Source organism: Calypte anna, chromosome 14 (genome assembly GCF_003957555.1).
Source record: "Calypte anna isolate BGI_N300 chromosome 14, bCalAnn1_v1.p, whole genome shotgun sequence".
Lineage (NCBI taxonomy): Eukaryota > Metazoa > Chordata > Aves > Apodiformes > Trochilidae > Calypte > Calypte anna.
The window spans coordinates 14,996,259-15,017,158 of NC_044260.1; the positions used below are offsets into that span (position 1 = coordinate 14,996,259).

General features: G+C 56.8%; 2 protein-coding genes across 3 annotated transcripts; one reads left to right on the top strand and one right to left on the bottom strand.

Moving 5' to 3' along the window:
* The first annotated feature begins 1,186 nt into the window (after positions 1-1,186).
* On the top strand, positions 1,187-15,331 carry ANKS3 (ankyrin repeat and sterile alpha motif domain containing 3). Of its 2 annotated transcripts, XM_030460120.1 has the most exons (18): positions 1,187-1,230; positions 2,163-2,257; positions 2,388-2,563; positions 2,942-3,140; positions 3,320-3,441; positions 4,165-4,246; positions 4,899-5,034; positions 5,616-5,774; positions 6,527-6,652; positions 7,426-7,541; positions 8,391-8,552; positions 8,967-9,091; positions 9,340-9,481; positions 10,005-10,177; positions 11,404-11,507; positions 12,291-12,374; positions 12,797-12,882; positions 13,136-15,331. In XM_030460120.1, exons 3-17 carry the CDS (start codon positions 2,394-2,396, stop codon positions 12,868-12,870), a joined length of 1,974 nt encoding a protein of 657 aa, XP_030315980.1. In that variant the 5' UTR covers positions 1,187-1,230; positions 2,163-2,257; positions 2,388-2,393; the 3' UTR covers positions 12,871-12,882; positions 13,136-15,331. The 2 variants fall into 2 exon arrangements, with proteins under 2 accessions (XP_030315980.1, XP_030315981.1); XM_030460121.1 differs by lacking the exons at positions 1,187-1,230; positions 2,163-2,257; positions 2,388-2,563; ... (2 more) ...; positions 4,165-4,246; positions 4,899-5,034 and having other exon boundaries at positions 5,693-5,774; positions 6,532-6,652.
* A 1,689-nt stretch (positions 15,332-17,020) lies between these two features.
* LOC103531111 (glucagon receptor) lies at positions 17,021-20,900 on the bottom strand. The gene is made up of 13 exons (XM_008496731.2): positions 20,823-20,900; positions 20,504-20,600; positions 20,071-20,178; positions 19,708-19,829; positions 19,529-19,635; positions 19,269-19,425; positions 18,683-18,842; positions 18,500-18,560; positions 18,269-18,338; positions 17,796-17,884; positions 17,525-17,663; positions 17,212-17,253; positions 17,021-17,092 (listed from the first exon to the last, which is right to left on the bottom strand). The coding sequence occupies exons 1-13, from the start codon at positions 20,898-20,900 to the stop codon at positions 17,021-17,023; spliced, it is 1,302 nt and encodes a 433-aa protein (XP_008494953.2).

A 20,900-nucleotide genomic window follows, 5' to 3' on the forward strand; every position in this document is an offset into this window, starting at 1 on the left:
GGATGAAGCAGACCATGCTCTTGTGGGCAGTGCTGACCCCAGAGAGCCCAGACCCACCATCTTCCAGGTGCAGTGGAGGGGAAATCACTCCCTGTGGATGCTGAGGAGCTGGGTCTGGATCTGCCCCCCAAAGTCACAGGCAGGGCAGTGCCGCGGAGCACCCTGCAGCCCTGCCTGGCACCCAGCCTGCCTGGGCTGGAGCACACAACACCCTCTGCCCAAGGGGGTTGCAGCAGCCCCAGAGAGCCCTTCCCTGCAGGGGGGCACAGGCCATGGCTGCTGGGATCCAGGAGAACACCCAGGCTGGCACCCCCGCACTCCCCTTCCCTGCCTGCCCCCAGGGGAGGAGCACCGTGCTTCCCTGCGCTGGGAGAGCTGCTTATTGATCCTGCAGAGAGCAGCAGACGGGATCGGTTTCTGCTGAGATGGGTTCCAGAGACACCGCACCCCTGGGAGGTGCCGCAGGGGAGCAGCACAGCACAGCAGAACCAGGACCAGACCCCCCAGGAGCCACACAGCCCCAAGAGGCGAGGAGCAGCGGATCAGGGACCAGCAGAGCCCGGGGACCAGCGTGAGGCTGGTGGGGGGCACAGCCCCTGGTTCTCTGCAGCCCCCCTGCAGCTGCCCCTCAGCACCCTGCCCAGGCCCTCCCGGGAGTCCCCTTGGTGACAGTGCCCCGAGGCAGGCTTGGTGCCAGCCCTGCCCCAGCCCCAGCACACAGAGCCGTGAGGAGCCTCCATCCCCGGGGCAGGGCAGCACTCGGGTTGCTGCTGCCCAGCGCCCCGCACCCCCGGCAGCCCCGCACAGGAGGAGGCAGAGAGAGAGAGAGGCTCTGCTTCTGCTGCTGCTGCTGGGTGTCAGCACCCGCCCAGCCGGGTAGGGACCCGGAGCTCCCGGCAGGTGAAAGGTGCGGGCGTGAGGAGCACGGCGGTGGGTGCGGGTGGGGGTGGGGTGCGGGTCCGGCCCTTCCCCTCACAGGGCGCGGGGAACCGCAGCGCAAGGCGGCGCCGGGGCTGGCGGGGAAAAGCAGCAGGATCCCGAACCCCATTGGCTGCCCCTCGCTCCGCCCCTCGCAGAAACGCTTCCTATTGGTCCATGCCCGGGGGGGCGGGGTTTGCCCGCCGCGGAGGTTCTTGGGATTTGTAGTCCGGATGCTGGGCCGGGGCAGCGCTCCCAGCATCCCTGGCGCGGGGGGAGCGGCTTCCGGTACGGCGCTCACCGGCGGGGCAGGTGAGGGGCGGCGGCACCGGGAACGGGACACCGGGAACGGGACACCGGGAACGGGCCGGGGCTGCTCGGGCTCCAGTGGCTGCGGGAGGGCCGTCCCTTGGTGTTGGCCGGGCCGGCGGGTCCGTGGCCGCAGCGGTTCCAGTCCGCTGAACTCCCCGGCGCTGCGGTGGGGTAGGCCGGGGCAGTCCCGGCGTGAGACCGAGCTGCCGGCGGGGTCTGGGGGGAACGGCCCTGGGGAGAACGGCCCTGGGGAGAACGGCCCTGGGGAGAACGGTCCTGGGGAGAACGGCACTGGGGGCCGCTTTGCCGTGAGGCCCCGGTACCGACCCAGTGGGTGCCGGTTCGACAGGTCCGGGCTGGCCAGCTGGAGCCCTGTGTCTGGCGGAGCCTCTCTGCTGGGCACTGTGCTCCTCAGGGGGCTGCGGGACTGCTTGGGTGACCCAAACCTTGTGCCTCTGGGTGTTCGTTGTGCCCTTACCCTGCCCGAGGGTGCTGGCTGGCGGGACAGAGCTGGGTGTGCTCAGCAGCCGTGGGTGGGACTGCAGGGCTGCACCGGGCGTTGTGGGGCTCCTGCTGCAGGAATATTTCCCTGTGGCACCCGGTGGTGCCTCCAGCTGTAACCTGCGTGCTCAGCTCTGCTCAGGCAGCAAACAGCAGGACCAGGACGAGGTGTTCTGGCTCTGGGAGTCCCTCCTGCTGTGGCTGAGCTGGTAACAAGGGTTGGTACCTGCAGAGGGGTCACAGGCCTTTTTATTGCTTCCAGTAAGTTGTTGCTGAGTTGTGTGGAGATAAAACCAAGTCAGGAGCAAAAGTGAAACACGTTGTGTGCTGCCTTAGGCATCCTTTGCTTAGAAGGGGAGGAAATACTTCAGAAGTCTGAAAATGAGGTTTGAAAGGTGGTTGTTGAGCATTCTTGGCTTTTATTTTCCCAGTCTATTGGAATCGCAGAGCCCACCGCAGGGAGAAGGAACTTCCAGCCCCTCGGCAAGCCCTGCAGCTTCAGGCTAAAGGGGCACTCGGAGCAGAGGTAGGAATTCAAAACCCTTTACCTCGGGGGCGAGTTCACCCTTTCAGCCCGCAGGGGCAGCAGAGGGTGCTGCGTTCCGCAGGAAATGGCTGCGGGGAGCTGAGGGCTCTGCTCTGCTTTGGCTCCTCAGGGCGCGATGTCGGAGCTGAGCGATGAAGCCAGCGAGTCGGAGCTGCTGAGCCGCAGCCTCTCCATGTGGCACGGCCTGGGGCAGATGATGTGCGGGGAGGAGCTGGACGTGCCCCTGGATCTGCACACAGCCTCCTCGGTGGGGCAGTACGAGGTGGTGCAGGAGTGTATCCAGCGGTAAGGAGGGGCTGCGGGCTCTGTTACTTGTTGCCGGGTTTGTTGCTCTGCTGGCTGCTGTCCGAGCAGCTCCAGAAGGGTGAGAGGGGCACATCCCTGGGCTCTGGAGTGTCCTGAGTACAGGGTATCAAAGGAAAAGCCTGCTAGAGGAGAAAGGAATAAAAATAGAAGAAATAAATAAGGGAGAAGTTAAAAGCTTGTCTGCTCAGTGACTCTGGAAGTGGTTCTGGAGGCAGCAGGGATTCTCACCTGGGCTTCAGTGCTGGGGTTTTGTTTTTCCTTCTTCCCACCCAGTGGTGGTGTCAAGAGGCTGCTGGAGCACACTGCCACCTGCAGCTGTGGGCAGCAGTGCAGTGACCTCTTTTCTCTGTTATTTAGTGGAGATCTGGATTTGAACCAGAGGAACTGTGGTGGCTGGACCCCCCTGATGTATGCCTCCTACATTGGGCACGACACCATCGTGGACCTGCTGCTGGAAGCAGGAGTCAACGTCAACATCCCAACACCCCAGGGGCAGACACCCCTCATGCTGGCCTCCAGCTGTGGCAATGAGAGTGTTGCTTACTTTCTGCTGCAGGTGTGTATCCCAGAGCAAACAGGGACAGAAATCCTCACCAGGTGCCACTCAGGTGTGGGATTGACGTTTGGTTGAGAGTTCAGTGCCCTGACAGGGGTTTCAACCCTCTTGGCATGGCAGTGGCCATGAGCCCCATCAGAAGGGGGGGCAGCTCAGAACATGCTGTGTTCTCTTTGAAGCAAGGTGCAGAGCTGGAGATGAAGGACATCCATGGCTGGACTGCCTTGTTCCACTGCACCAGTGCTGGGCATCAGCAGATGGTCAAGTTCTTACTGGACAATGGAGCAAATGCCAACTGCAAGTAAGGAGAAATCTCTCATTTCAGTTCTCAGAAATCTCTCATTTCATTTCTCAGGAATCTCTCATTTCTGATGTGGAAGCAGCAGCTGGTCTCTGTGTTCAAACACAGACAGGGAGAAGATCCCTGCTTTTGTCTTCCCTCCTCAGGCAGCGTGGCAGCTGCTGGCTGGTACAAGGATGGTGAGCTCCATGCTGAACAGTGGATTCTGCCCTTGTTGTCACTGTTGGTTTAAGATCAAGAGATTAGATTTACTGCTAGTGTAATTATGGACTAAACCCTGAAAGCAAGCAGGTGCAACTCCTGTACTCAAACACAGTTTGCAGTTGTTTCTATTGAATTTTCTGTGTGCTTGGAATTCAGTTTTTGTTTTGTGGTTGGTTTTTTTTTTTAAGCATGCATTTAATTTCTGTGTCCTGGGAACTGCCTCTGCATTTGAACTGCCTGAGGTCCACAAGAGGTTGTGCTTTTGTGGCTCCCGGGGAGCTGATTTTGCTGCTGGAAGGTGGAGCTGCAGAGGGCAGAGTTGTGTTTGGTGTGCAGCCAGGAGAGTAACATTGAACCTCCCCTGGGGCTGTGCTGAGGCAGAGCAGAGTGCTGTAGAACAACCAATTCCTGGTTCAGTCTGTGATCAGCTGAGCAAAGAGGCCAGAGATGAGCTGGTGTGGGGTGGCAAAGCTTTCAGCTTTATCCTAGTTTGTGTGTTTGTGTTTCCTTTGCCCCCAGGGAGCCAGTGTATGGATACACACCTCTGATGGAAGCAGCTGCCTCTGGCCATGAGATAATTGTTCAGTACCTGCTGAATCATGTAAGTGTTTGGGCAGTTCTCTGTGGGGCTGGAGATCTGCTTCACGTGCTCACAGAGGGAAACCACAGATCTGACACCAGACTTTGTACAGTGTCACGTTTGATCCATGGTGACAGACAAACTCCTGGACTTTCAGCACTGTTTTGAAAGGATCTGCCTTCTGAAGGCCAGTGCTCTGCCTGTGAGCTGGCCTTGCACTGTTAGGAGGAAGGTCTAGCTGTTCAGATTTAACTGAACAATGACTGAGTTAAAAACCACAATGCAGTGATCTCTGTATTGTGTTTACAGGCTGGGATGTGCCTGGGATAGGGACACCTTCTACCTCCAAGAGCTTTTGGGTGTTGTGTGTCTCTTCACGTTAAATAATTTGGTTTTACTCTCCCCTGTGACTGGTCCAGCTTCCTTCCAGAAGGAGGCAGCAAAGCAAAACATTTTTTCAGATAAACCCAACTCCTCCTTGGTGATGCACTAGAGCCACCAGCTGGGCTGCCTGGCAGTGGCAAGGCTGGGTAATGAGAAAGGCAAAAGGGTGTTTGGCAGTGGAGCTCCTGTCAGGGATGAGCCTGTACTTCTGATACAGGGCTTGGAGGAACTGGGACAGTTCTTGAATGCCTGTAAGCAGTGGCTCTGCTCTGTGTGTTTCTCCCCAAAGGGAGTGAAGGCAGATGTCAGGGATAACACGGGAGCCACGGCACGGACACTGGCCATGAAGTATGGACACACCAAGATTGTGGGCCTGATAGATCTGCATGCAGCCCCAGTGCCCAAGGTCTTCTGCAGGGGTCCAGGTAACAGATGTTTTACCTTTTTCACTTTAACACAGTCTGAGGAGAGGTGCTCAGATACTTTGAAAGCGTGTTCCTAGGTGCATGGGGGAGTACTGGCTGCTCTGTCCTGGAAATTCCAGACTTTCTGAGGATAGAAGAGGATTGGATACACAGTTTTCTTGTCTGCCGGCCCTTTTCTGACCTAGTTAAACTGTTTCACCCTCCCTCTTTTAACGTTTCCTTTTTATTTTCCACCACACTCCAGGAAAGCTGGGGTGGAGCTTTTTATGTGGGTGTGTAGCAGGAGGAATAGGGGAGGTGGTCTGGAACTGGAAGAGGGGAGACTCAGGCTAGACATTTGGAAGGAATTCTTTGCTGTGAGGTGCTGAGCCCCTGGCCCAGGCTGCCCCCAGAAGCTGTGGCTGCCCCATCCCTGGCAGTGTCTCAGCCCAGGTTGGATGGGGCTTGGAGCACCCTGGGCTGTGGGAGGTGTCCCTGACCATGGCAGGAGGTTGGGACTGGATGAGCTTTAAGGTTCCTTCAACCCAAACCATTCTGTGATTCTGTGACTGTGCTGCTAACAACCTGTATTTGAACTACAGGGAAGTATGAGGAGCTGAGTTCTTCAGATGAATCCTGTTCTGCTCCCCAGAGACAGAGACCTGTTCGTAGGACCAAAGGTCCCAGTATCCATGATGGACCCCAGGCCTTGGCCAAGATAACAGCAGTTGGAATGGGGGGCAAGAAGCAGTCTCGTTATGGTGAGAACAGTTGGGAGCTTCTCTGAGAGTCCTCAGAGCACTTTCAGATGCTTTTCAGCTATTTCTGTGCCAGCATTTTCTCTTTTTATTTGGGACTCATGTGTGGCTTCTCTAGAAACAAAGATGATTAACACCATCATACAAAGAGATCCCATCTCTGGTTTAAAGAGAAACCTCCCTGGGCTCTTGTCAGGGCTGATGACCTGGTTGTCAAGCATAGCCCAAAATATGGACCTGAAAACATCTGCAAATTTTGGTTCGTTCTCTTAATACAGACACACACCATCCCACAGGGAGTGGGGCAATACTGTCAGCTTCTGAAATGATCTTGGGAAGGTGCTGATGAGTTTTATTGCAGCTGCAGAGGGGTTGGCTTTACACAGTGTGCTTGGCTGGGGACTGGACACCTTGCTCTCTCAAGCAGATGTCTTTGAAAACCTTGGGTATCAAAGATCCCTTTGATAATTTGGGTATGGAGAGGAGACAGAGTGCTAAAAGCTGTTATTTAAGGTGCATCTCTGCTGTGAGACCTTTTCCTCTGACTTGTTTTGCAGCCATCCAGATCAAGTCCAGGTGCAGTGTTTGTGGGAGGGGGGCTGCAGGCACAGGGGGTCCTCACTTTGCTGTGTGCTTTTCAGCCCAGCAAACGGTCTGGGTGTGGTTTCCAGGCCCCTGGGTGTCTGTCCCTCCTGCTGCACTCTGTGGTGGTTGTGTTCTCATCTCCAGTGGTTGTCCCTTTGTCTTGCACACAGAGCAGGTCCCTCCTCAGGGCTACGTGACCTTCAGTGACGATGGCAGCTGTGAGGCAGGGGGCATCCGGAACCGGGACGTCACCTCTCCCATCAACGAGCAGGACGTGGAGAGCAACAGCAGCAGGGGTAGGTCAGGGGCTGAGGAAGCAGCCTGGCCTGCAGCAGGCCTGACAGCAGCTGGGAGAGACACCCCTTGGTTTTTAAGTTCCTTTTCCATAAAGGTGGTGAAGATTGGAGTATCATCCGTAAGGAGAGGCTGAGAGAGCTGGGATGGGTTTGCCTCCAGAAGTTCAGTGGGGGTCTCATTGTTTTGTACAAATAATCTGAAGGGAGGGTGTAGAGAGGTGATGGAGCAAGGCTGTCAGAGCTTGTGGAGTCTCTGTCCTTGGAAATGGTCCTGGTCAGCCTGCTCTAGGTAACCCTGCTTGAGCAGGGGTTTGGACAAGGAGCAAGATGACCTCCAGAGGTTTCTTCCAACCTCATCATTCTGTGAAGCAGCTCAAGGAAGGATCCAGGGACAGATTACTAAAGGATAATGTGGCTCTGCATTGGCTCTGGGCTCAAGGAAAGGCCTTTTCTGAAAGGCAGTGGAGTGGGAGTGCAGGCCTGGTAGTGATAAGCCACTTTTCCACCCCATAACCAAGAGCCTCACACCCACACACAGCCTTCCTGCTCTGTGGTGCTGAACAGCCTTGGAAGCAGATTAGTGCCTGGGACCAGACATCTGATATTTATGTCTCAGAATTGTCTTGTGTCAGGAGTGCTGGGTGGGAAGCCTTGCTCTGGGTTTCTTTCTTCATACACCCAGCATGGTTTGCTGGCAATTGTGTAGAAGAAACCAGCACTGAATGTGAAGAAGTTGGACCTCAAACTTTTTTTTTTTCCATATTCCTTTCCAGAAGATAACATTTTCTTCACCAACAACTTAACAGCTGTCAGGAGCAGCAGCAGCAGCAGTGAATGCCTGACAAAAGCCCTGGGGGTCAGCAGTGAAGGCTCCTTGGAAAGCAATGAGGTGGAGTTCTCAGTTTTCCTTTCCCTGCTCAGCTTGGCCATTGCTGTCCCCCCTCCCCATCCTGCTAGACTCTCCCTCCACAGGAGGTTGTAGTACCAGGCTGGCAGAACAAAGGCAGTGTTGCAGGAACAAGAAAACCAATTTCCACATTTGAAGAATTATGGATTGACTTTGATCTCTAGCCAGGAGCCAGCTCTCAGAGCACATTCACTCTAGATCAGGTTGTTGGTGGCTGCTCAGCAGTTTTTATGTTCTCTCCAGCTTCTGAACTCTTTGCAGACTTCTGGCTTGGCATGGGTCAAGAAAGGATGTGACTGGGTAGAGCTGGGTGAGGTAGCAGGCAGTGTAGGAGGAGTTGGAGAAGCTCAGCAGTGCTGTGTTGATATTTCTGAAGGACAGAAATGGGGAGAGGTTGGAGGTCACTCAGTGATGCAAGTCCAGTCTCTCGTTGTTCAAGGCACAGCTCTGGTGATGATGTCCAGAAGGGTGATGCAGCTCAACATGACCGAAAGCTCCTCTGTCGTGAGGAGCTTCTCAGGGGTGGAACCTCAGGACCCTGTATTGACTCAGGGGAGGATTCAGTGTTGCTCTCTGCTCTGGCACATTGCTCCCTGAGCTGGGATTGCAGGATCTGCTGATCACTCTGTGGGACCAGGCTGCCATCCTGGGAGGGACCTCACAGGGCCCTTCCTGATGGGGCTTTGCCTGGCTTTGGGGAACACTGCCTGGATTTAGAGCTTGGGGCTTGAAGGAGTCTGCCCTAGTTAGCTGTGGTGATCCTGGCATCTTTGCATGATCATCTTTGACCTTTACACTTTGTGGTTTTTTATTGTTCTTTTCTTCCTTCAGGATTCTGACCATGCCAGCAGCTCCCCCAGTCGGAAACAAGCCAGGAGCTTCAAGATGAAGAGTCGGTACAGCAGCAGTGACAGCCAGTGGGCCCCCTGCCCTGCAAAGGCCTCCAGCCAGCCCCTCCTCCTTCCAGACACCCCTGCCTACACAGGGCCCCAGGTAACTAGGGAAGTTGTCTCTGAAGTAATGCAGACCACATCAGGAGCTTGGGAAGTTGTCACCAAAACACCTTTGATTCCAAACCTCTGCCCAAACTTGTGAAACAGCCAATTTCTTGTACAAAGAGCTGCCTGCTTAGGTGTTGCTGTTGCTTGGAAGAGTATTCTAGATCCTCAGGGCTGTGGGTGTGCTACCAAACATGGCTGTGGTGAGAGGTAGGGTAGAAAAGGCAGTGGCTGCAGCAGAGAGGTCAGTCCTGCTGTGTTGTGTATCTGTGGAGAAGGGCAGGTAACCATGAGAAGTCATGGGTGCTGCTAAAACCCAGGGAGGTGTCACAGCAGATGTTCATGATGAAGCATGGCAATGGTTTTTTTTTGTGAGGGTATAATTGAGTTTGTTTTGGATGGGCTGCAGGACCTGGCAACGTTCCTGGAGCAGATTGGGTGCCTGAAGTATCTGCAAGTGTTTGAGGAGCAAGATGTCGACCTCCGGATCTTTCTGACCCTGACAGAGAGTGATCTGAAGGAAATAGGCATCACGTGAGTGTCTCTCATGTAATTCTCCTGTTTCCACTTGCAAACCATGAGCACAGCCTGGTCAGGAAACTGGCTGGTGACTTTTTCTCTTCTGGTTTTCTCCCACATAACGTGGATGTCCCCTGGTTCTTGGCTGCAACAGGCTTCTGTTTTTGAAGGAGGAACCAGGAGTCTGCAGAGGGTCTCGTGGCATCCCACAGGCCCAGGTGGTGCTGTGCCAGATCCCTGATGGTTTGCTCTTCTCCCCCCAGCCTCTTTGGGCCCAAGAGGAAGATGACTTCTGCCATAGCCCGGTGGCACAGCAACGCTCGGCCGCCCAGCGACGCCCTGGAGCTGGCCTATGCAGACAGGCTGGAGGCTGAGATGCAGGAGCTGGCCATTCAGCTGCACAAGGTAAGGGGCTCCTCCAGCAGCTCTTGGTGCCTTCCCATGCTGCAAGGATTTTTATGTTGTGCCTCCTTTGGTGAAGGAGAAGATGTAACTGCCAGGGGAGGCACTTGGTGTCAGACAGATGAGGTAAAACCCAAAGAGCAGTCTCTCCACTCACTGTCTGTGCTCCAGGCCTTTGTGTCTCTGTTTCCCATCCCCGTGAGTAGTAGAAGGGTGAACAGGAGGAGCTGGGTACCAGTGGCATTTTTATGATCAGGCTTGTGTTAGTCTGGGGAATTGGACTTGCTAAATATCTCTGCAAATGGAGAGGAGGGGGAGTTATAACTGTGGGGGTGGTCTTTGGTGTGGAGAGAAACTGCATTCAGTGTACAAACCTTACCCAGCTTGCTTTCCTGCTGGGTTGGGTGGATTTTTGCAGGCTGCCTGAGCCATTGGAATAGCAGGGACTGGAGGGGTGTGTCAGAGCAGGTACCTGTGAGTGATGCACAGTACTCCCAGCCTCATCCTCCCTTCTGCTCTGCTTCAGAGGTGTGAGGAGGTGGAGCTGATGAAGGGCCAGGTGTGCCAGGAGCAGAAGCTGCGTGCAGTGGCTGAGAGCTGTTTGATGGAACGGGATGAGAGCTGGAATGCTATCCAGTGCCAGCTCAGAGAGGCACAGGCCATCACCAAGGATGCTGGAGTCCTGCTGGATCAGATCAAGTAAGTCATTCCCAGGAAATCACACTCTGGCTGTCTGGGAAGTTGGATTTGGTCTTTACAGAACACAGAGGTCATACTGGCAGTCCTGCAGGTGATGCCTAGGGTAAGGCAGGAGAGATCACCAGGCATCTGAACCCATTTTTATATCCTGCCTGACCTTCTCCAGTGGAAATCCACAGCCACATGAGCAGCTGTGAAGCCTTGACCAGATGCATGAGCTATAAATGGCCTGACTTTGCAGAGGTGCTGAGTGCTCCTGTTTCAGCTAGAAGGTGAAGGCACTTGGATGCTTTGGGTCCAAAAGATTAAGAGCTTTATGCTTACCTGAGACCCAGTGAGTGGCCAGAGTATAACTTGGTGATGGACTGAACCAGGAAAAGGTTTCTGACTTCCAAACCAGACTTGCAAAGTCTTGCCCTGAACAGAATGCTTTTCTTGACAGCTAACAGAATCCTGCCCTGTTCATTCACACCACTGCCTTTTTGTTTTCTCATCCCCCACCTTCTAAAACATCTTCTCTTGCCTTTGTTGTGCTTTGCTCCCTGCACTGGTTGGGCTCCTATCGTGGACCCTGTTTTCTCCACTCATAAAGCACTCCTTGAAGGTGGCATTAATCCTGCTGTGCAGTTCCTAGCCCACCAGGGAATGGTGCCTGCTCACTCCCAAGCCAGGGAGAGCTGGGGCTGGCTTCCAGAAGGGGAGCAGAGCAATACTCTGGTTGCCAGGGCAGGGCACTTCTCTCCCACCAGAGGCTGAGGCTGCCTGGTTGGAGGGCCCTGCCAAGCTGTCGGGGTGCTTTGTTGGTACTGGTGATGTGATGATGAGCACCAGAGAACTTTGAGTGCCTCTTTGCTTTACCCTGGTGCCTGTCCTGAGGCAGCTTCTCCTTTGCCCCTCGGAAGCCTTGGATCAGGCTCTTGGTACTCACACAACCAGGCACAGCCCCTGGCTCGGGCTCTCTCCTGCTCACCCCACCCCCTCCCTCTCTTCTCCCCCCGCAGCTCCTCTGTGGACAGGGGCAGAGATGGCTGTGGAGATGGGGCACAGTGGAGAGCTCCCTGAGCTTTGCCTGGGGGCACGTCTTCCTCCTCCTGGGAAAGAACAAGGAGCCCTTTGTAACCCAGGGCACCCCGAGCAGGTACTTGCAGGATGTAGGAGTGCCCAGACCCAGCGTGTTGCCCCAGGAGGGTCCCTGTGCACTGCTGATGCTTTGTCTTGTTTGGCAGATGCTGTCAGGCAGAGCTGTCCTCACGACTGGCCCAGGAGCAGGCGCTGGACACCGGGGTGCAGCAGGGACCCGGGGAGAGCAGGAGACCTGGGGAGCCTCCAGGTGAGCAAGAGCTTCTCAACCTGCACAGATGGGTGCCAGGGGGGGCAGAGCCAGAGCAAGCCATGTGCTGCTCCTTCAGTGCTGAGAGGATGAGGTTAGAAGGGATTTGGAAACACAGAGCAGCCCAAACTGAATCCAATGTAAAATTTCTTGCTTGGGGAAAGTATTTAAAGCACTCGGGGTGGGGGTGGGGTGTTGGGGCATCGTTTGGACTGCAGCAGAATTTCTCAGCAGCTTTTGATTCTTAGAAAGTGGGAAATTTGGGGGTCTGGCAAGTATTTGTGATCAAAAATGCAAAGCAGTAGCACAGCTTCACGGGGCTGTGCCTTCCCCTGCCTACACTGCAGCAGGTGGGCACCTCAGGTGTGTCTCTGAGTCAGAAGCCAGGGGTGGTTCCCTGACCCCCTCTGGGGGATTGTGCTCCATGGGACAAACTCCTGGGTGTGTCTGGGCAGGCCTGGAGGAGGGGTTAGCAAATGATCCTCTTGCCCCTGACACACTTCCAGAGGTTTGTTCTTTACTGCTCGTGTTTTAAAAGTGAGACAAATAGAGGTCCTGTTGACTTTTGTCCACTACACTTAATCTTTTTGAGAATCTGTTAATATATGACCTAGCCAGTATTAAAAAAACCTCTTTAGTGGTAGAATTGCCAGTAACCCCCTCTTCTCTTTTGACTCAGAACCCTTAACTGGAGCTCCTTTGGGCATGGATGCTTCACAGCAGCATCAGCCCCTGGTCTCTGGTCTGCAGGTGGGTTAAATGTGCTGTTTCTTTTCCTTGCAGTGCTGGAGGGGTGGCCACCTTCCCTGAAGTCTCTGAGCTTGCCTGAGCTGTCAGCTGTCCTGGAGGAACGTGTGGGAGAGATGGGTAAGCTGGGGGAGGGCTCTGGCCAAGTGAAGTCACTGTGGAGGGAGGGGCACAGCTGGGCAGGTTTTTGGTTTGGCAGTGGTTGGTTGGGGGGGACCTAAGAATCCCCCCTGATTGAGGGAAGTCTCCAGCCTTTGAAATTAGTGCTGGGATTTTCTTGTGCTTTGTCTGACTGCAAATTGTGAGCTCTGTCTCATCCTCTGCTGACATCTCCAGGCTGAGAGGAGGAGGGGTACATGTGCCTCCTGCACCTCTCCTGCCTGTAGGTCCTGGTGAGAGGAGCTTATCCCAGGCACAGGCAGGGAGCAGAGACACTCCTGTTCTCAGGGCACCTGAAGCTGCAGGGCAGAGGTAGCATGGAGGCAGGAGAACAGTGGCTGAATGCAGCCTGGTCCTTACTTTCCCTTTTGGTTTGTCCTCAGGAAAAGCTCTGCAGACTGTGACTCAAAACCTCCAAAGGCTCCAAGCCCCAGGGCAGAGCTGGCTAGAGCCATAACAAAGCAGAAGGGTGAGTGGCAGCTGCTGACAGCCCCAGAGGGCTGTGGCACTGGGGATGGAGGGGAGGGGATGGGGGGAACATCAATCTAACAGCAAGGAGCCACCTGCTCCCTGTGCCCTGTGCTCCCTCCCAGCCTGCACACTGAGGCTCTGCTCAACTCCTTTCATCCCTTGTTGGTTTTCCCTTTGGAAAAGCCTTAGTCCCCTTGCCTTCCTGCCCCACCAGAAGGTGACTGCTCTCTTTTATTCCTTTTTCCCTGCAGGAATCCTGACGTCGGGTGACTGTTCCACCCGGAAGCTGAGTGTGCCTGGGAGAGTGAGCACAGGGCTGTGCTGGCAGCTCTGCTGAGTGCCCCAGCAGCTGGGGGATGCGTGGGGGAGGTCTCAGCCACCAGAGAACAGACCTGAGGGAACAGGGGGGCAGCAGAAGACGACAGCCCAGGAGCTCTTTGGGCCTGACTATTGTCTGGGTTCCCAGGGTCATTGTTCATACCCAAAGATCAGGTTGAGAGGAGGAGCACTGTGCTCAAGAGGTTTATCTGCCTGAAACTTTCTGCAGCCCTTGTCATTCAGGAGTTAGAAAGCTGACAGTTGCCCACAGCATCAATTATCCTTTTCCATATCCTGTTGCCCCAAGGCCTCTGGCACTTGCCCTGGCTGCTTCTATGCTGTGTGGAGTGCCCAGGAGCTGACCCAGAGAATGGATCTGAGGCCAGAAGGAAGGCAGGTTTGTCGTGGATGAGTAAAGTGAATAGAGCTTGTGATGTTTGGCTCCCTGAGCTGCAGGGAAACTCATGCAGCCCTCAGGAATGCCTCTCTACTGCCATCCCAAATATGTGCTTCAAAGCCTCTCTCTGCCTCCTACCATCCCACCCGAGCTGGGTTCAGACTCTTGCCCCCCTCAGGGCCTGTTTCTGATTGTTTTTCAGTCCCAAAGAACTCAGTTTTGTGGGAAATACTTTATGGCAGAGGCTCACTGTCTGGTTTGTCAGTGCCAAGATCCCAACACTGACAGTGGTTGTGAGGCAGATGTTCTCCTGGAAGGACATGAGAGAGAAGGAAGAGCTCGAGACTGCTGAGTCTGCTGTGCCTCTGAGTGCCAAGGAAGGCAGAGCAGCAGCTGAGGGACAGATCTGTCCCACAGGGGGCAAAGAAATCACATCAAACCTTTGGTCCTCAAGCACTGCCTGCCTTTGGTTTCCAGGCTTCAGTCTGTGGAAATAGCTCTGCCAAAGCATTCCTGGGTTGGTGGCATGGGTGTTGCCAAAAGGCCAGACAAATGGTGCAGGAGGAAGCTGCCTCCCCAGGAGATCACTCCTGAGCTGGCAGAGCAGCCACCAGGGCTCTGGTGACAGTGATGTGGAGTAGTTCCCAGTGACACTGTTCCTGTGTGTTTGCTGAGTCCTCTGGGGGGAACAGAGCAGCCAGGCAGCAAAACCTGAAGTCTCTAAGTGGCCTTGGTGAGTGTGGAAAAATGTTCTTCTCTTTGCTGTGAAGGGGAAGGAGTGGTTTGCCATCCTTAGCAGAGATGTGGCTGTGTGCACCTGGGCAGCTGCTGCTACTTGTGCAGCAGGCAGTGGGACCAGGCTGAAAACTTCACCCTGAAGAATTAGTTTTGGTGAGGGGGAGCCCATTCTCTTAAGGCAGCCCTGAAAGCTTCTCAGGGCATCAAGGCTGTGCTAGGCAGAGTGTTTGGGGCTTTGTCTTTCCCTCCCTGCTGCTGGAGGAGTGGTGGGAGTGCTGAGGCATCAGAACAGGATTGTCAGTGCTGTGTCCCTTGGACCCCAGGCTTTAATTTAAAGTAAGAGATCTGTGGGGAAAGGGCAGAAGGTTTCATAAAATTACAAAACCAGCAAAACAACCCAACAACAATGAAAAAACCACCACACCAAACCACACCAAACCACACCAAACCACACCAAACCACACCAAACCACACCAAACCACACCACCACCTCTAAAAGAACCCAAGTTGAAAGGGCCTGGGAGCATCTGGAGGGCAAGGGAATCCTTGGCTCAGCAAAGCTTTCAGAGGGTGGAAAAGAGCATGGTTGGAAGGAGAGACTGCAGAGGCTTGGGGCTGGCTTTGCTAGGTCATAGGGTGGCAGAACTGATCTTTTTTTGGGGTAAAATGGTTCATCCAAATGATTGTAATGCTTTGGGAGGCTGGGTAAGGAGAGATGCAGCAACGTGGGTGTGCAGAACAGGAGAACTCCACAGAAAAGGTGCTGCAGGAGCCCAGATCCAAAGGGTTAAAGTAATGCAGGAGCAGCCCAAGGAGGGCACCAGGGAGAGGCTTTTACAGAACTGTGTTTCCCTGAGGAGCAGATCCCTTAAGTGGAGGACTTGAAATGGCATTTGCTGCTGAGGGTGGCTGTGCAGGCAGCAGGGAGTCTGTCAGGTGCTACCCTAAGGCAAGCTGAGTGAATACAATAGTGTTTGCTGACTGGGAGAGAGTAATAAAACCTGAAACCCTGGTTCTGGTGTGTGGCTTTCTCTGGAGGGAGCCGGGGCTGTAGAGTCATGAATAACCTCACTGATTTATTTCAGGATAATCAGGAATAGATCCCAGGGGCCTGGCTGTGCTGGAGGTGAGACCCCTGCAGCAGTGCCTGGGGAGGTGATGGGGTCCTCCCATTACAAGGGGGGAAGGGGATGGGGTCTGAACTCAGGGTGCCTGTTTGGTACCCCCATAACTGGGAGTCTGTGTGTGCTCTGGGGCCAGTTCATGCCCATGTGGCCTCAGAGCTTTTTCCCTCCCTCAGAGCAGACAGAAGCAGCACTCCCTGCTTGCTGAAAAATAAACCTTTATTTACATCTGCAGAGGGGGTCAGGGTGTCAAATGGTCTCACAGGGGCTGCATCGATCCTGGGTGAGTCTCCAGCCTTGAACTGAGCCTGGTGCAGCTTCTGTGCTCCAGGTGACCTCTTTGAGATTCTGCATCTTAAAGAGGCTCTGGGGCAGCCTGTGGGTGATGGAGAACCTCCCAGTGGAGAGCAAGAGCTGCCTTCTGCCTCCTGGAGTGGCCTTTTTTCTTCTTTTTCTTTTTGCAAGGTAAAGCATTGCATGGAAGGAAGGTGATGGTGGTGGCCTCTGCAGCTGCTCTTGCAGGAGAGCACCAGGAGCTGTGAGCCAGATGTGTGCAGCTGTGAGTGAAGAGCTCAGACTCTGCCACTTCAGGGGTTCCCCTGCACAGGCAGAGCTCTGTGTGCTCTCCTGGGCTCCCAGGGGTCTCCATGCAGCTGATGCTCTGGCAGCTCTGCTGGAAAGCAAACATCTTGAGCCCCATCTGGAGCAGAGCTGGACCCAGGAACACCTGACCTGTTGCCAGCAAAATGGTTCCCAAGCCCAGTGTGGATCCTGCCTGGGACTTCAAGGCTCTCCCTGGTGTGCTGGGAGAGGTGGCAGGGCTGGATCCTGGATCTGGGAGGTTGGGCTCAGCCTCTGCTGAGCTGATGCTCCCCAGTCCTCTCGTGGTTGTGGTTCACCAGCAGAGGAGAAGCAGCTCTGCCCTGAACACAGGAGTGCAAGAGTCCAAGGTCCCTGTGAGCCTTGGGTCCACTCCCTGCCACCAGGAGGAGGAAACCTGGAGAGCAGCAAAGGAGGCTGGAGGTAAGTGGTGATGCCTTGTTCCACCAGGAGTTTTGCAGGATGTCTCTGGGATGGACCCCTGGGAGCCCTCAGGATGATGGGGAGATGGTCCCTGCCTAGGGCAAGGAAGCAGAAGAGGATGCCCTGGGTGGGAGCAGTGCTGGCATGGCCCCAAGAGGGGCTCTTTCCTCTGGGCAGGGGGCAGCAGAGCTGGGCAGTGCCTCCCATTCCCCCCTGGGCTTGGCCAGGCTCCCTCTCCGGCCCCACTGTCCCCTCCTGTGCCTGCCCAGGGGGGTGCAGGTGGGGAGGGGGTCTCCACGAGTCTGGTGGGTGCCAGGGGAGGTGCCTGATGGTGCTCAGGAAGCTCAGGGTGTCCCCTCCAGCAGCTCCTGAGCTCCTGTGTGTGGTACAACTGAGACCCCGGTCCCAGCCTGGCCATCCTGGGTGGGTGGGTGCTGCCCCAGCCTGGCCCCCACCTCCATACCCCCCCTGCTCTCCAGCTGGGCTGTGGTGCCCAGCAGCCCCTCTCCTCTGGCTCTGGGGGGTCCATTGCCCCCTCACTGGGTGCAGCACAGTGCTGGGTGGTCGAGCTTCCAGAGCTGCCACTTCTTCTTCATCTCTGACTTCACCTGCCAGGGCAAGGGAGAGAGCTGGGGCTTTTCCCTGACCGTGTCCTCTCCACACCCCCACCATGCAAGGTGAGGGGTGGGATGGCAAAGCCATGGGGAGAAGCTGCAGGGGTACAAACCTCCTTGTTGGCAAAGCAGTAGAGCACGGCCACCAGGAAGCCCTGGAGGGAGAGCAAGGAGTGAGCCCCCTCCCTCCTGGGGCTGCCATGGGCTGAGTCTCCCTGAGCCATTTCTGGGTGGTTTTGGGGCTGAGGTCCCACGGCCACCACAAAAGTCACCATCACCCACTCAGCAACAGGGCGTGGGGTGGGAGCGGTTGTGTGTCCCCCTCCCTGAGCCCAGCCTCGGGCTGGGGCACCGTGGGGAGATGGAGATGGACGGGGAACCCCTGATCCTAGGGCAGAGCAAGGACCTGTCAGGCTCCCCCCTCACCTGGAAGGAGTTGAGGAAGAGGGTGAAGAACACCTTGATGTAGCGCAGGATGCCCGAGGTTTGCTCGTCAGTGGCAAAGATGAAAACAACCTCGTGGATCCCAAAGAGGGGGATGAGGGTGAGAGTGGCTTTGGCCAGCCTGAAAGAGTACGAGGGGACCCCTCTGGCAGCAGGTACCAAAGGGCTGAGCTCCTGGTTCATCCCCAGGTGATCCTTTGGGATGTGCAGGAGGGAGGTGTGGACAGGGAGGTGGGGTGGCCCCAGGGCTCACCGCAGCTTGTAGTCTGCATATCCCTTCTGGTTGGCCCGGAGCTTGGCCAGGATCACCTTGAGGATCCTCATGAAGATCAGGAGGTTGATCTGGGGGAGGGGACAGCTCAGGGCACACGCAGCCAGCACCCCCACCTCGCACAGCCCGTGCTGTGTCCGTGGGGGCCACAGGAGATAACAAAGCCCCATGGTGCCAAGTCCCCAGGGGCTGCTCATCCCCCCATGCACACTCCCACCACCCCAAATCCTGTCTGGGAAGCACCAGGGCCCACCCTTCTCTGGGGCTCAGCACAGTCCCCCCCACCCCATCTCCCAAGAGGCTGGGGGGGTTTCAAGCTGCTGCAAAAAACCCACCCCCCCATCCATCCATTTAGCACCCTGCCTTGGGGTCCACCCCCTCCCTTTGGGCTCTGCTGGGCCCCAGGTCCTGAGCTGTGTCCCCAGAAAGTCGTGGGGCAGGTGGGTGAGCCCTACCAGGGAGGCGAGGAGGATGGGGATGCGGATGATCCACCAGTAAGCCATGTTCTCATTCAGTGCCCAGCACCTGGCCCAGGGAGACACGGGGAGCAGGGGGTGCAGGATGGGGTGGGTCAGGGACCACCCGCAGCACCCTTCCTCCTGCTCCTCAGCTGAGCCCAAAGCCCATCCTGGGGCTGAGCACCCCCGTGGGACCCTCGTGGGACCCCCATGGCCCTCCCCACTCACTCTGCGTTCTCCTTCAGGTACTTGGCAGCCATCCAGGGCACCACGAACACCACGGGGGTCCCTGCAAGTCACACAGCAAGCCCTGTAAAACCAAGCACCCACCTCAGCTGAGAAACCAACCCCTCCTGGGGCCTGTCCCAGGCACTGCCCCATCCCCGCAGTGCTCCCCGAGCTGGCCCCTACCCCATCCCAGGTAGAGGTAGAGCCGGTAGTAATTCTTCTCGGAGAAGACGGCCCCGATGAGCAGCTTGTAGAGGTAGACAGCTTCCACCAGGAACCAGTAGTGGTTGGCCAGGATGCAGTACTGCATCAGGACCTGGGCAGCTCGGCAGCCCAGTGCTGCCTGGCAGGGGAGACCCAGGGGGAGACAGAGCTCACCCAGAGCCTGCACGGGCACCGTGGGCACCCAAAACTTGTCCATCAGGACAGGGTGCTGCAGGGGCACCTCGATGCCTTGCCCAGAGGATGCACAGGTAGCACAGGTAGCTCTGAGACCTCAGAGCGCCTGGTGCTGCCCAACCACCCTCAGAGCTCACCCACGGGGTGCCTGTGCACCCCAAGAGGTCATCCCTCAGGTGCATGGTGCTTGCACAGGCACACAGCTCACACACCAGCTGTGCAGGCACCCCAAAATCTTCCCCACAGGGTGTACGGGCACCTCAAGAACTTGTCTGCCAGTGTGTTGGTATCCCACGAGCTCACCCACTGGGTGCCTGGTGCTGGCAGATCTCTCCCTGTCATGAGGGTCCCCACCCGGGTTCCAGCTTGCCTGGTGGCTCAGCAGGGTCTCCCAGTCGGCCACTTGTGCCACCTCCCTGCCCCAGCGCCTCTCCAGCAGCACGTCCTTCACCATCACCGAGGTCGCCCGCAGCCCGAAGGAGGCGAAGAGGTTGGCGTGGATGTAATTCCTGGTGCAGCGGAGCTTCCTGACAAGAGTGAGGGGGTCTGGGGGCCAGGGCAGGGGGCAGGGGCCACTGCCACCAGCCAGGAAGGAGCAGGGGCAGGAGCACATCCCTACAGCTCTCCTACCTGAAGAGGGTGAGGATAAGCAGGGCTGAGACGAGGGTGAGGAGTGAGAGCGAGTACCCCACGGTGTAGAGCACCTTGAAGCTCACCATCAGCCGGCGGGCACCTTCCTGCTGGCGAGCACCATGACAGCAGCATGCAGCCAGGCTCCCCTGTCCCACCCCTGCCCAGGGACACCCCACCTCCTCAGCTGTGGTCTCCATCTCCTCCTCACACTGTGAGTAGTCCCTCCAGGCCTGGCTGCCGTTCACCGTCACCCACTGCCCATCAGCACCACACCGCCGGCTCACCAGCCCGTGTTTCACTGCAGGCACCAAGCACCAGGGGGTTCCCCTCGGGTTCCCCCAAACCCCTCGGACCCTCTCCCAGGGGGAGGTGTGAGAGGACATGAGCTCACTCTGCACCCCTTATCCCCAAGTCTGCTACTGGGTCCTTCCCCCCATCCCCCCGAGCAGTGGGTAGGAGAGGAAACCTCAAGGGTCTCTTCCCCACAGAACAGCTCAGCCCCACCTCCCCTCCAGCTCCCGGGTGGCAGAGGGTGTCACCTTTCTCAAACCAGGGCAGGTAGAAGGGGCAGGAGACGTTGACAGTGGTGCCGGGGCTGCCGTCGGGCCAGCAGGCATACATGTCAAATGTCCTGTTGCAGAAGAGCCCTTCCGACAGCAGCAGGGGAGGGGAAAACCAATGTTCAGGAGCTGGTGACATCCAGCCCTGCTGTCCCAGCCTGCTGCCAGCACCTCCCTGACTGGCATCACCCTGAACGGGGCTCTGCTGCCCCACACCAGCCTCACCCCCCTGGGCACTCTAGTCCTGGCCATCCCATCTCAGATGGGGAGAAACCTCCCAGCCCCAGCTCCCCCTTTCCTTGGAGACAGTGCAGAGGATGCCAGAGGAGGGATACAACCTGGCCCCAGCCCCCCTCCCAGCCAGCAACCGGTGTCCCCACAGCTGTCCCTGCTCTGGGACACAGCGGGCTACCTGCGGGGTAGGGCTCGCTCGCCATCCTCCTCAGGCACTCGTCACGGTACCGCAACCACTCCTCGAAGGTCTTCTCCAGCACCTTGGCCCCGCCACGCTGCAAGCCCAGAGGGTGCTCAGAGCCTGTGCCCAGCTGCCATGCCCGCCCGGTGCTCCCCAGAGATGGCACCAGCATCCCCCCACAGACCTGCTGCGTGTCCTCCCCCTCAAGACGGGCAGGAACACGCCCCAGAGCCAGCACTGCGCCCCTTCCCAGTGGGTCAAAGCCCAGGAGTGCCGAACCCCCCCTCCCCAGGGGCTGTCCCCAGCGTCCCCTCACCGGCACAGAGCAGAACAGGCACATCCAGGTGAGATGCAGGAGGCTCCGCCGGTACCCAGAGCCAGGCGTGTCCCTCAT

Coding starts and splice junctions, on each gene's coding strand:
- LOC103531111 (XM_008496731.2), bottom strand. CDS start 20,900: ATGAGGGACACGCCTGGCTCTGGGTACCGGCGGAGCCTCCTGCATCTC. Junction 19,636..19,707: donor TGGAGACCACAGCTGAGGAG/GTGGGGTGTCCC, acceptor GCTCGCCAGCAG/GAAGGTGCCCGCCGGCTGAT. Junction 18,339..18,499: donor TACCTGAAGGAGAACGCAGA/GTGAGTGGGGAG, acceptor TCCCTGGGCCAG/GTGCTGGGCACTGAATGAGA.
- ANKS3 (XM_030460120.1), top strand. CDS start 2,394: ATGTCGGAGCTGAGCGATGAAGCCAGCGAGTCGGAGCTGCTGAGCCGC. Junction 5,035..5,615: donor GGTCTTCTGCAGGGGTCCAG/GTAACAGATGTT, acceptor TTTGAACTACAG/GGAAGTATGAGGAGCTGAGT. Junction 9,092..9,339: donor CTGAAGGAAATAGGCATCAC/GTGAGTGTCTCT, acceptor TTCTCCCCCCAG/CCTCTTTGGGCCCAAGAGGA.